A 14,852-nucleotide genomic window follows, 5' to 3' on the forward strand; every position below is an offset into this window, starting at 1 on the left:
AGAATAAAGATAATTTCTGATTCCTATTTGAAAGATTCAGGTTTTTACCCACCTACATCAACAAAAGTTAAATTAAGCCATTTTTTGGCTTTTCCCTTCCAGGGGAAATAATAATTTAAAAATAATTTTGGGGTTTTAAAATTTTAAAATATAATTAGAATTTTGAATAATTTTTAAATAATATTTTTACAATCATTCTGGGTTTAAAATTTTTAAAATATAATTCTTGAAATAATAATTTTTAAAATAATTCTGGGTTTTAAGATTTTTAATATAATAATAAATCCTTAATAATTTTTAAAATAATTCTGGGTTTAAAATTTTTAAATATGATAGTATTTTTAATAATAACTTTTAAATAATTCTGGGGTTGAATTTTTAAAAATATAATAATAATAATAATAATTTCAATAATATTTTTAATAATTCTGGGGTTTAACATTTTTTAATATAATGATAATTTTAAAAATAATTTTTAAAATAATTCTGGGTTTTAACATTTTTTAATATAATGGTAATTTTTTAAAAAAATAATCTTTAATAATAATTTTTTAATACTAATTCTGGGGTTTAAAAACCAGAATTATTTCAGCTGGGCACCTCCCCTGCTCCTCCCGCTCTGCCCCTGGAATCTGCTTTAATCCAGGGGCATTTTTTGGGTTTATTTGGATTTTTCTAAGCACAGGAGAGCTCTGCAAACACCCCCAGGTGCCCAGGAAAATCGTTTTCCTGTCTGCTTGGGGTTCACATCCAGCTCAAGCAACGACTTTTCCTTTTGGGCAGCTTGTGGGGAGTTTTATTTTTATTTTTTCAGATGTTAACCAACAGTTAAGGAGGTAAAAAATTCCAATTATTGAAGGCCTTATGCTAAAATCCAAACCCAAAACATCAGCAGAGTGATTGTGTTCCCTCAGAAAATCATGGAACAGCAAATCCTGAATTAAACACACAAAACTTCAGCTCTCAAGTGGGAATTTCCTATAAATTCTCCTCAATTAATATCAATTTTTTGGCCAGCACTGCTCTCCACCAGCAATAACGGGGAATGTGGCACCAGAGGGAAATGGGAATTTCCTTTTATCCCATAAAATCTTTTTTTTCCTCCTCTTCCTCAGCCCCATTAAACAGCAGGGGGGGTTTTTAGGGAGCTGTTTCCTCCCCAAATTCCCTCCTGGTGCAGCAGGATGCTGGGGAGGCAATTGAGCAGCACTTGCCAAAAGCACTTTGGGATGTCCCAAAAAGGGCCCTTGTGGGGCCACAAAAGGGGATTGATTACAGCCCAGAGGGAAAATCCTGATGGAATTTTGGGGTTGCTGTTCCACAGAAAGAACCCAAATAGTGAGGGTTGTGCTGGTCCAGGAAGGGCAGGAGCAGCTCCTGACCAAATTTTGGGGTTTCTGCTCCACAGGGAGGACCCAGCAATTCCTGACCAAATTTTGGGGTCTCTGCTCCACAGGAAGAAGCCAAATAGTGAGGGTTGTTCTGGTCCAGGAAGGGCAGGAGAAAACCCTGACCAAATTTTGGGGTCTCTGCTGGAGGACCCAGCAATTCCTGACCAAATTTTGGGGTTTCTGTTCCACAGGGGACTGAGGATTGTGCTGATTCAGGAAGGCCAGAGAAGTTTCTTGACCAAATTTTGGGGTTTCTGCTCCACAAGGAGAAGCCAAATAGTGAGAGTTGTTCTGCTCCAGGAAGGCCAGGGACAATTCCTCACCAGATTTTGGGGTCTCTGCTCCACAGGGGACTGAGGGTTGTGCTGGTCCAGGAAGGGCCAGAGCAATTCTTGACCAAATTTTGGGGTCTCTGCTCCACAGGAGGGTGAGGATTGTGCTGGTCCAGGAAGGACAGGGACAATTCCTGACCAAATTTTGGGGTCTTGCTCCAAATGGAGAACCCAGGGGAGTGGGGATGGTTCTGGTCCAGGAAGGGCAGGAGTAGCTCCTGATCAAATTTTGGGGTCTCTGTTCCACAGAAAGAACCCAAATAGTGAGGGTTGTTCTGGTCCAGGAAGTGCAGGAGAAAATCCTGACCAAATTTTGGGGTCTCTGTTCCACAGGGGAGTGAGGTTTGTGCTGGTTCAGGAAGGCCAGAGCAATTCCTGACCAAATTTTGGGGTCTCTGTTCCACAGAGAGAACCCAGCTGGGCCAGGAGCAGCTCCTGACCACATTTTGGGGTTTCTGTTCCACAGGGGATTCTTCTGGTCCAGGAAGGCCAGAGCAATTCCTGACCAAATTTTGGGGTCTCTGCTCCACAGGGAGAAGCCAAATAGTGAGGGTTGTTCTGGTCCAGGAAAGGCAGGAGAAAACCCTGACCAAATTTTGGGATTTCTCCTCCACAGGGGACTGAGGTTTGTGCTGGTCCAGGAAGGCCAGAGCAGCTCCTGACCAAATTTTGGGGTTTCTGTTCCACAGGGGACTGAGGATTATTCTGGTCCAGGAGGGGCCAGAGCAATTCTTGATCAAATTTTGGGGTCTCTGCTCCACAAGGAGAAGCCAAATAGTGAGGGTTGTTCTGCTCCAGGAAGGACAGGGACAATTCCTGGCCAAATTTTGGGGTTTCTGCTCCACAGAATGAACCCAAATAGTGAGCATTCTGCTGCTCCAGGAAGGGCAGGAGAAAATCCTGACCAAATTTTGGGGTTTCTGTTCCACAGGGGAATGAGGATTCTTCTGGTCCAGGAAGGCCAGAGCAATTCCTGACCAAATTTTGGGGTCTCTGCCCCACAGAAAGAACCCAAATAGTGAGGGTTGTCCTGGTCCAGGGAGGGCAGGAGCAGCTCCTGATTAAATTTTGGGGTTTCTGCTCTCAGGGCAGTGGGGGCTGTGCTGCTCCAGGTCACCCCCAGAACTGCCCAGGGATGAAGCACACCCAGCTCCTCATCCTCATCCTCATCCTCAGCAGGCCTGGGGCTCTGCTGGGCTGTGCTGGTCCCTCCAGCACAGAGCAGGGAGGGAGCAAATTGCTGGAATGTCCCCAAAAGGGAGGGGATGAAGGTGCAGAAAATTAAGAAAATCCCTCTGACAGCCCAGGCCAGCACTGCCAGAGGGGAAGTGCTTAAAATTTAAAAAAAAAAAAATTCAATATAATCCAAGGCACTGCCTGGACATGGATTGTGCTCCATCAGAGCAGCAGAGAAAATGGGGAATATTCCCAATGAGGGATATTCCCAAAGGAGGAATATTCAAAATGAGGAATATTTCCAATGAGGAATATTCATAAATGAGGGTTATTCATAAATGAGGAATATTCAAAAATAGGAATATTCCCAAATCAGGAATATTCCCAAATCAGGGATATTCCCACTGAAGAATATTCCCAAATGAGGAATATTCCCAATGAGGGATATTCCCAAGTGAGGAGTATTCCCAAAATCAAGAATATTCCCAAATCAGGAATATTCCCAATGAGGATATTCCCAAAATCAGGAACATTCCCACTGAAGAATATTCCCAAATCAGGAATATTCCCAATGAGTATATTCCCAAATCAGGAATATTCCCAAAATGAGAAATATTCATAAATTAGGAATATTCCCAAATCAGGAACATTCCCAAAATGAGAAATATTAATAAATTAGGAATATTCCCAAATCAGGAACATTCCCAAGTGAGGATATTCCCAAATCAGGAACATTCCCAAAATGACGAATATTCCCAAGTGAGGAATATTCCCAAAATCAGGAACATTCCCACTGGAGAATATTCCCAATATGAGGAATATTCCCAATGAGGATATTCCCAAAATGAGGAATATTCCCAAAGTGAGGAATATTCCCAAAATCAGGAACATTCCCCCTCCCCTTCCTCCACCCTCCCTCCAAGGCACTGCAGCAGGGCTGTGCTGAGGAAACAGCCACTGAAAAGTTCAGAATCACAGGAAAAAACCCCAAAGCAGGGACGGCCCAGGGAAAGGTGCCCGTGACGATGACGATGACGAGGATGAGGATGAGGAGGGGAGGAAGAGCTGGAGCCCAGCGGTGCCAGAGGCCTCAGCAGCAGGCCCAGCCTGGAGGGGAGGGTTCCTTGATGCTGATGTAATCCCCAGTGCCAGCAGAGCAGGAGCTGCCATCCCCTGGGGGTGAGGACATCATCTTCTCAATCAGAACCCTGGGGAAAACAGTGGAACAGCCCTCAGTTGGATTGGGGACTTTTTGGTTTTTTGTTTATTTGTTGGTTTTGGTTTTTTTGGGGTTTTTTTTTGAATCGGCAGCGTTGGGCAGTGCAGAAAAGAAATAAAAAAGCGAAGGTCAGAAGTGTTGGAAATGGATTTGTAGAGAGTTGGGCAGCGCAGAAAAGAAATAAAACTTAAAAAGCAAAGCTCAGAAGGGTTACAGATGGATTTATAGAGAGTTGGGCAGTGCAGAAAAGAAATAAAAATCAAAAAGCAAAGCTCAGAAGGGTTACAGATAGATTTGTAGAGAGTTGGGCAGTGCAGAAAAGAAATAAAAATTCAAAAAAGCAAAGCTCAGAAGTGGAGGGAATGGATTTGTAGAGTTGGGCAGTGCAGAAAAGAAACAAAAAAAAATGAAAAACAAAGCTCAGAAATGTGGGGGATGGATTTGTAAAGTTGGGCAGTGCAGAAAAGAAATAAAAAATAAAAAAAGCAAAGCTCAGAAGTGCAGGGAATGGATTTGTAGAGTTGGGCAGTGAAGAAAAAAAATAAAAAATAAAAAGCAAAGCTCAGAAGGGTTGGAAATGGATTTGCAGAGAGTTGGGCAGTGCAGAAAAGAAATAACTAAAAAATAAAAAAGCAAAGCAGCGTTTTGCCCCTCCCTTCCCTGTCACCATCACATTTTCTGAAAACTCCTCTTTGCCCAGGATCCGTGGGCACTGCCAGGGCTGCTCTGGGCAGGCAGTGAGCTCTGGGACACTGCCACACACACGTTCTATGAAAATCCTTTTGCCAGGATCTTTTCTCCTGAGAAACTTCAGCTTCTCCATGTTTTGCTGCCTTGAAATGTGATTTAGAGAATTGTTTACCCAGCACGTGAAATTGGTTTTACTTGGTGACCAATGACAGCCACCCCTGTCAAAGCTGTGAGCAGTCACAAGATTTTATTATCATTCCTTTTCTATTCCTTTCAAGCCTTCTGATGAAATCCTTTTCTCTCTATTCTTTTAGTGTAGTTTTAGTATATCATTATAATATAATATAATATAATATAATATAATATAATATAATATAATATAATATAATATAATATAATATAATATAATATAATATAATATAATGTGATATAATGTGATATAATGTGATATAATGTGATATAATGTGATATAATGTGATATGATATAATATAATATATTACAATACATTACAATACAATATAATATAATATAATACAGTACAATACAATATAATATAATACTATATTATATATATTATATATATCTTATATAGATAATAGATAATATATGTATAATATGATAAAATATTATATTATATATTATATTGTTAAAATATTATATAATAATAGAATAAATCATAATATGATATAATAATATAATAATATTATAATATAACATACTATAATATTATTATATTATAATATAATATTATAATACTATACTATAATATAATAATATACTATTATAACATTACATTATGATATAATAATATTGCATTATTATAATATAATATGATTATATTATAATAATGTAATATAATATATAATATAATTAAATAATAAATCAGCCTTCTGAAACATGGAGTGAAGATTCTCATCCCTGCCCTCATCCTGGGGACCCTCAAACACCAGCACAGGACACAGCACCAGCACTGCTCCTACCTCATGGACTCGTTGATGTTTTTGTTTTCCTTCACAGACGTCTCCACCCACCCTGAAAATCCATTTTCTTTGCTGAACCGGTCGATCTCCTCCCTGCTCACTGCCCACGGGGCAAGGTCACACTGCAAGGCAGAAATGGGGCATTTCAGGGGCACTCAGTCCCACAATGGCTTGGGTTGGAGCAATTTTAATTTCATTTATCAATTCAATAAAATGAATTCCTCATTCAAACCATGCATGGGCAGGGCCATTTCCACTGTGCCTTCTCCAGCCTGGCCTGGGACACCCCCAGGGATGGATTTTTTGGATCATCAGTGCCAGGGCCTCTCAGGGGGGGGATTTCTCCCCAGTTTTGCAGCTGGGAGAGCCCTGGGAGGCGGCTCAGCCCTGCCAGCTCCCAGGGCAAGGCTCTCCCTGGGGTGTTGCAAGCAGAGATTTCTTTATCTGAGATCTCAGGTACTGACACACCTCAGTCAGGCACGCCTGGAACGGAGCTTCCAACCCCGTCCTCATCCCAAATCTGCCTCCCTGACCTCATCCCATCCCAAATCTGCCTCCCCGACCTCATCCCATCCCAAATCTGCCTCCACAGCCTCATCTCCCATCCCAAATCTGCCTCCCTGACCTCATCCCATCCCAAATCTGCCTCCCTGACCTCATCCCATCCCAAATCTGCCTCCTCGACTCTATCCCATCCCAAATCTGCCTCCACAGCCTCATCTCCCATCCCAAATCTGCCTCCTCGACTTATCCCATCCCAAATCTGCCTCCTCGACTTATCCCATCCCAAATCTGCCTCCTCGACTTTATCCTATCCCAAATCTGCCTCCCCAGCCTCATCTCCCATCCCAAATCTGCCCGGGCACAGGAACACGCAAACCCACAGAGAAACACACAAAGACACAGGGAAACACACAAACACAGAGAGAAACACACAAACACAGAGAGAAACACACAAAAACCATACAAACCCACAGAGAAACACAAAAAAACACACAAAAACACACAGAAACACACCAAAAAACCACACAGAGAAACACACAGAAACTGTACAAACACACAGAGAAACACAAAAAAAACCCACACAAAAACACACAAAAAAACCCTACAAACCCACAGAGAAACGTACAAAAACACAAAAAAAACCCCAGACAAACTCACAGAGAAAACCACAAAAACCATAGAAACCAACACAGAAACACACAAACCCACAAAGAAACACACAAAACCCATACAAACACACAAAACCCATACAAACCAACAGAGAAAGACACAAAAACCACAGAAACCCACAGAGAGACACACGAAAGACACAGAAACCCACAGAGAAACACACAAAAATCATACAAACCCACAGGGAAACACACAAAACTCATACAAACCCACAGAGAAACACACAAACCCACAGAGAAACACACAAAAATCATACAAACCCACAGGGAAACACACAAAACCCATATAAACACACAAAAACCATAGAAACCAACAAATAAAGACACAAAAACCATAGAAACCCACAGAGAAATACACAAACACACAGGGAAACACAGAGAAACACACACAGAAACACACAAAGCCACAGAGAAACACACAAAACCCATACAAACACACAAAACCTATACAAACCAACAGAGGAAGACACAAAAACCATAGAAACCCACAGAGAGACACACGAAAGACACAGAAACCCACAGGGAAACATACAAAAGACATACAAACCCACAGGGAAACACACAAAAATCATACAAACCCACAGGGAAACACACAAAAATCATACAAACCCACAGAGAGACACACAAACACACAGGGAAACACAGAGAAACACACACACAGAAACCCACAGAGAAACACACAAAACCCATACAAACCAACAGAGGAAGACAAACCATAGAAACCCACAGAGAGACACACGAAAGACATACAAACCCACAGAGAAACACACAAAAATCATACAAACCCACAGGGAAGCACACAAAAATCATACAAACACACAGGGAAACACACAAAACTCATACAAACCCATGGGGAAACACACAAAAATCATACAAACCCACAGGGAAACACACAAAAACCACACAAACCCACAGAGAAACACAGAGAAACACACACACACACAGAAACCCACAGAGAAACACACAAAACCCATACAAACCAACAGAGGAAGACAAACCATAGAAACCCACAGAGAGACGCACGAAAGACACAGAAACCCACAGGGAAACACACAAAAATCATACAAACCCACAGAGAAACACACAAAAATCATACAAACCCACAGAGAAACACACAAAAATCATACAAACCCACAGGGAAACACACAAAAATCATACAAACCCACAAGAAACACACAAAAATCATACAAACCCACAGAGAGACACACAAACACACAGGGAAACACAGAAACACACACACAGAAACCCACAGAGAGACACACAAAAGACACACAAACCCACAGGGAAACACACAAAAATCATACAAACCCACAGAGAAACACACAAAAATCATACAAACCCACAGGGAAACACACAAAAACCACACAAACCCACAGGGAAACACACAAAAACCACACAAACCCACAGGGAAACACACAAAAATCATACAAACCCAAGGAAAAACACACAAAAATCATACAAACCCACAGAGAAACATACAAAAACCACACAAACCCACAGAAAACCATACAAAACCCCCCCAAAAAAGCCCCAGAAGCCCAGCCTGGGCAGGCTGCCCCACCTTGTTGGCCAGCAGCAGGCAGGGCACGGGGCTCCCGTCTGGCAGCACCAGTTTGCTGTCCAGGTCCTGCTTCCACTTCTGGCTGTTGCTGAAGGTGCTGCTGTTGGTGACATCGAACATGATGACACAGGCTGAGGCCTCCCTGTAGTACAGGCGGGTCATGGAGGTGAAACGTTCCTGCCCTTGGGTCAGAACCAGAGAAAAAGCCAGCCAGAGTTGGTATTTTGGGGGGTTCTGCAGGTAGGTTGTGTGTTTGTGGGGTGTTATCCATGTAGATTGTGTGTTTGTGGGGTGTTGTGCAGGTAGATTGTGTGTTTGTGGGGTGTTATCCAGGTAGGTTGTGTGTTTGTGGGGTGTTATCCAGGTAGGTTGTGTGTTTGTGGGGTGTTACCCAGGTAGGTTGTGTGTTTGTGGGGTGTTATCCAGGTAGGTTGTGTGTTTGTGGGGTGTTATCCAGGTAGATTGTGTGTTTGAGGGGTGTTATCCAGGTAGATTGTGTGTTTTGGGGTGTTATCCAGGTAGGTTGTGTGTTTGTGGGGTGTTACCCAGGTAGGTTGTGTGTTTGTGGGGTGTTATCCAGGCAGGTTGTGTGTTTGTGGGGTGTTGTGCAGGTAGATTGTGTGTTTTGGGGTGTTATCCAGGTAGGTTGTGTGTTTGTGGGGTGGATTTGCAGCTGGCAGTGAGGATTTCTGGTTTGTGGGGGCATTTGGGGTGTGGGCTGGATGGGAATCTCTGGGCTGGGCAGGGGTCAGGTCACAGAATGGTGGAAAACCCACAGAGAAACACAGAAACACACAGAGAAACACAGAAACGCACAGAGAAACACACAAAACCTGTACAAACCCACAGGGAAATACAGAGAAACACACAAAAAACATACAAACACACAGAGAAACACACAAAACCCCACAGAGAAACACACAAACCTATAGAGAAACACAGAGGAACACACAAAACCCATAGAAACAGAGAAACACACAAAAACACACAAAACCCCATAGAGAAACACACAAACACACAGAGAAACACAGAGGAACACACAAAAACCATACAAACCCATAGAGAAACACACAAACACACAAAAAACCCATACAAACAGAGAAACACAGAAAAACCCACACAGAAACACACAAAACCACACATAGAAACACATAAAAGCCCACAGAGAAACACACAAAAAACATATAAACCCATGAAGAAACACAGAGAAAACACACAAAACCCATACAACCAGAGAAACACACAAAAACACACAAAAGCCCATACAGAAACACACAAACACACAGTGAAACACACAAAACCTGTACAAACCCACAGAGAAATACAGAGAAACGCACACAATGCACACAAAAACCCACATGGAAACACACAAACACACAGAGAAACACACAAAAACCCACAGAGAAAAACACAAAACACACACAGGATTTGTCTGGGTTATCAGGGACCAAAGATCACCCAATGGGCAGGGGGGGCTGGGACACCCCAAATATTTGCATTATTCCCATGTAACCCAATGCCCAGGGATGGGACACCCCAATATTTGCATTATTCCCATGTAACCCAGTGCCCAGGGATGGGACACCCCAATATTTGCATTATTCCCCTGTAACCCAGTGCTCCAGTGTTAGGACACCCCAATATTTGCATTATTCCCCTGTAACCCAGTGCCCAGGGATGGGACACCCCAATATTTGCATTATTCCCCTATAACCCAGTGTCCCAGTGTTAGGACACCCCAATATTTGCATTATTCCCATGTAACTCAGTGCCCCAGTGTTAGGACACCCCAATATTTGCATTATTCCCATGTAACCCAGTGCCCCAGTGTTAGGACACCCCAATATTTGCATTATTCCCCTATAACTCAGTGCCCAGTGTTAGGACACCCCAATATTTGCATTATTCCCATGGAACCCAGTGCCCAGGGATAGGACACCCCAATATTTGCATTATTCCCCTGGAACCCAGGGCCCTGAGGCCACCTGGGTGTCCCTGGGCACCCCAAGGGCACGGTGCCAGCTCTGCTTCCCCCACCTCCAGCTCCTTTTTGGGGCCAAAACTGAAAGTTTCTTGCTGCATTGCTGATTCTGCCAACTTCTCCTTCCTGATGCCATTTTAAGGATGCCAGAGGAAACCACAGCCCTGTTTTCCTCCCTGCTCCACATCCACAGGGGCCATTTTAGAGATGCTGCTGCCCAGAGCTCTCCTGGTGCCAGGGAATTTGGGAAATTCGTTCCTCTGCCCCTCTCCAGCTCCTTGTCCACTCCAGCTTTTATATTTCTGGCCCTCGGAGTGTGTCTCATGCCAGAAATTTGGATTTTAACCCAAAATTTGGAGCTGAGCAGCCTCATGTCCAGCCAGTTCCACATTTTCCTCTGCTCTGGAACAGAGGGGAAAGGCTCTGAAAAGCAGGGATTACTATGGGTATTCCTTGCAGGTGGATTTTTAATTAAATATTTAAATTACTACAGCAGGCTGGAGGCAGCAAAGCAGAGCAGTCCTGGCCCTGGAATCCACAGGGATTTATTTTTGGAGAGAAGGGAAAGGAAGACAAAGGGGGAAAGGAAAGGGAAAAGGGAAAGGGAAAAGGGAAAAGGGAAAAGGGAAAAGGGAAAAGGGAAAAGGGAAAAGGGAAAAGGGAAAAGGAAGGCAAAAAAGGCCAAAACATTGGGTAAATCAAAAAACCTTGCAAATACCTGCAATGTCCCAGAGCTGCAGCCGAACCGTCTCCGACTCCGACCACTGAACCACCTTGAGAGCAAAATCCACTGGAGAATTCCCAAAAAAAGCAGGAAGGAAAGGAAAGGAAAGCAAAGCTGCTCAGGGCCATTCTGCACCACGGGGCTGCTCCTGCACAGCCTCTCCCCATCTGCCAGAGCCCTCCCAAATCCTGCACCAGGGGCACCAGCCCAAGCACAGTTCCAGGCTGGATGGGGCTTGGAGCAACCCGGGACAGGGAAAGGTGTCCCTGGTGATGGGGTCAGAGATGTGAGGTCCCTTCCAAGCTGAATCACCCCATTTTAGCCTGGGATAGGGAAAGGTGCCCCTGTTTATGGGGTCAGAGATGTGAGGTCCCTTCCAAGCTGAATCACCCCATATTAGCCTGGGACAGGGAAAGGTGTCCCTGGTGATGGGGTCAGAGATGTGAGGTCCTTTCCAAGCTGAATCACCCCATTTTAGCCTGGGATAGGGAAAGGTGTCCCTGGTGATGGGGTCAGAGATGTGAGGTCCTTTCCAAGCTGAATCACCCCATTTTAGCCTGGGATAGGGAAAGGTGTCCCTGTTTATGGGGTCAGAGATCTGAGGTCCCTTCCAAGCTGAATCACCCCATCTTTGCTGTCACCAAAGTGAGTCAAAAGAGGAAGCTCTGTGCTGTTCTCAGATCCTGATGTGTCAGGGTTTCAACCTGGCAGCCAGACCTAGCTGGGCTGGAACTGACCAAAAGCAGGAAGAAAGCACAACAAGAAAAGTCCCAGGAAGGAGCCTGCAGCATTTCCTGCTGGGACAGAGCAGGGCCCAGCCCAGCTCTGTGCCTCTCCAGAGTTTGCACCTCTAATCCATCCCCTCCCAGCTCAGGAATAAGAAGATTTAAACAGCTGTGCTCAAAACCCCCGATTTTGGGTCCTTGGGGAGATTTCCTGGGTAAACCCTTGGCAGCTCCTGCTTCTTCCAGGTTATTCATTCACATAAAGAACCCAAATCCTGCTCAGCCCCATTCCCCCCTCCCAGAGCTTCCCAAGAGCTGCTGACCCCTCAGCAGCCAGGCCAGGCTGCTTAACTAAAGCCAAACCAGCGCTGCTGCTGGTTTTACTGGGATGAGCTGAGCCTGTAAACTCAGCCTATCCAGCTTACAGCTCCTGGGGTGTTTATTCCAAGGGCTGGGAGAAGGATGGGGCACCCCAAATGAGCCAGGCAGAGGGACAAAAGCACCTGGGGGCTCAGGGCTGTTCAATTAACACCAAACCAGCACTGCTGCTGGTTTTACTGGGATAAGCTGAGCCTATAACCCAGGCCTATCCAGTTTACAGCTCCTGGGGTGGTGATTCCAAGGGGTAGGGGCACCCCAAACGAGCCTGGCAGAAGCTCCTGGGGCTCAGGGCTGTTCAATTAACGCCAAACCAGCACGGCTGCTGGTTTTACTGGGATAAGCTGAGCCTGGAACCTCAGCCTATCCAGTTTACAGCTCCTGGGGTGATTATTCCCAGAGGCAGGGGCACCCCAAATGAGGCGGGCAGAGGGACAGACTCCCCAGGGGCTCAGGGAAGGGGGTCTGGGAGTTAACACCGCATAAGCCACCGACGATACCCGGCTGTTCCCAGCCCGAACTCCCAACCCCGCGGCCCGGGGAGGACGGGGGGAGAGGGGGGAGCTCCGCGGGATGAGGGGCGGGGATGCGCAGCGGGATGGGTGCGGTGCTGGACCTCGGGAAACCCCCGGGAACCCACGAGAATCCCCAAGGACTGCCCGGTGACCCCCAAGGACCCCCCGGTAGCGACCCGGTAACCCCAGGGCACCCCCGATAACAACCCCGGAAACCTCCCAAGAACACCCGATAACCCCCAGGGAATCCCCAGTGACCCCCTGGTAACTGCCCTGAACCCCCCGAGAACCCCTCGGTAACCCCCGAGAACCCCCCAGTAACCCCCGGTAGCCCCCGAAAACACCCGGTAACCCCAGAGAACCCCCCGGTAATCTCCGGTAACCCCCGATAACCCCAGGAATCCCCGATAACCCGCCGGTAACCCCCCGAGAACCCCCGGTAACCCCCGATAACCACCCTGAAACCCCCCGGATACCCCCGAGAATCGCCAGGGAACCCCCCGGTAACCGCTCGGTAACCCCCGGTAACCCCATGGTAACCCCCGATAATCCCCGGTAACCCCAAGGACCCCCCGAGAACCACCCGGCAGCCCCCCAGTAAGCGCTCGGTAACCAGCGAGCCCCCCGGTAGCCCCGTTAAGCCGGCATTCCGGCCGGGCTCACCGCCCACGGTGGATTTGTAGTGCCGGTTGAAGCTGTCGTTGGCGTAGCGCTGCACCAGCGAGGTCTTGCCCACCGTGGCGTCCCCCACCACCAGCACCTTGAACATCCGATCGCGCTGCCCCATCCCGGCCCGGCCCGGCCCGGCCCGGCCCCGCTCGCTCATGTGAGGCTCAGCCGGGGCAGCGCCGCGGCCGCGCCCGGGGCTGCCGGGATCTGTAGTTCGGTGCCTTCCGCCGGGGCCAGCGCCGGATGCAGCGCGGAACATCCCCCGTGGCACGGATCCTGGTCTGTGTGCGCCCTCAGATCTGCCCTGTGCACCCCAAACCCTGCTCTGTGCACCCCAAACCCTGCTCTGTGCGCCCCCAGATCTGCTCTGTGCAACCCCAAACCCTGCTCTGTGCACCCCCAAACCCTGCTCTGTGCGTCCCCAGATCTGCTCTGTGCACCCCAAACCCTGCTCTGTGCACCCCAAACCCTGCTCTGTGCACCCCCAGATCTGCTCTGTGCAACCCAAACCCTGCTCTGTGCAACCCAAACCCTGCTCTGTGCACCCCCAAACCCTGCTCTGTGCACCCCCAGACCCTGCTCTGTGCACCCCAAACCCTGCTCTGTGCACCCCAAACCCTGCTCTGTGCGCCCCCAAATCCTGCTCTGTGCAACCCAAACCCTGCTCTGTGCAACCCAAACCCTGCTCTGTGCACCCCAGACCCTGCTCTGTGCGCCCCCAGATCTGCTCTGTGCGCCCCCAGATCTGCTCCGTGCAACCCAAACCCTGCTCTGTGCAACCCAAACCCTGCTCTGTGCACCCCCAGATCTGCTCTGTGCAACCCCAAACCCTGCTCTGTGCAACCCCAAACCCTGCTATGTGCGTCCCCAGATCTGCTCTGTGCAACCCCAAACCCTGCTCTGTGCACCCCCAAACCCTGCTCTGTGCGCCCCCAGATCTGCTCCGTGCAACCCAAACCCTGCTCTGTGCGCCCCCAAATCCTGTTCTGTGCAACCCAAACCCTGCTCTGTGCGCCCCCAGATCTGCTCTGTGCACCCCAAACCCTGCTCTGTGCACCCCAAACCCTGCTCTGTGCACCCCCAGATCTGCTCTGTGCAACCCAAACCCTGCTCTGTGCACCCCCAGATCTGCTCTGTGCGTCCCCAGATCTGCTCTGTGCGCCCCCAGATCTGCTCTGTGCAACCCCAAACCCTGCTCTGTGCACCCCCAGATCTGCTCTGTGCACCCCAAACCCTGCTCTGTGCACCCCAAACCCTGCTCTGTGCACCCCCAGATCTGCTCTGTGCAACCCAAACCCTGCTCTGTGCACCCCCAGATCTGCTATGTGCAACCCAAAC

General features: G+C 47.3%; 1 protein-coding gene across 1 annotated transcript; it reads right to left on the bottom strand.

The window, feature by feature from the left end:
- Positions 1–3,775: 3,775 nt before the first annotated feature.
- Positions 3,776–13,753, bottom strand: RAB29 (RAB29, member RAS oncogene family). Its single transcript, XM_054648823.2, has 5 exons — positions 13,509–13,753; positions 11,222–11,293; positions 8,523–8,704; positions 5,790–5,911; positions 3,776–4,107 (listed from the first exon to the last, which is right to left on the bottom strand). The coding sequence occupies exons 1-5, from the start codon at positions 13,669–13,671 to the stop codon at positions 3,990–3,992; spliced, it is 657 nt and encodes a 218-aa protein (XP_054504798.2). The 5' UTR covers positions 13,672–13,753; the 3' UTR covers positions 3,776–3,989.
- Positions 13,754–14,852: the final 1,099 nt, after the last annotated feature.

The sequence above is a fragment of the Agelaius phoeniceus genome, chromosome 25, assembly GCF_051311805.1.
Source record: "Agelaius phoeniceus isolate bAgePho1 chromosome 25, bAgePho1.hap1, whole genome shotgun sequence".
Taxonomy (NCBI): domain Eukaryota; kingdom Metazoa; phylum Chordata; class Aves; order Passeriformes; family Icteridae; genus Agelaius; species Agelaius phoeniceus.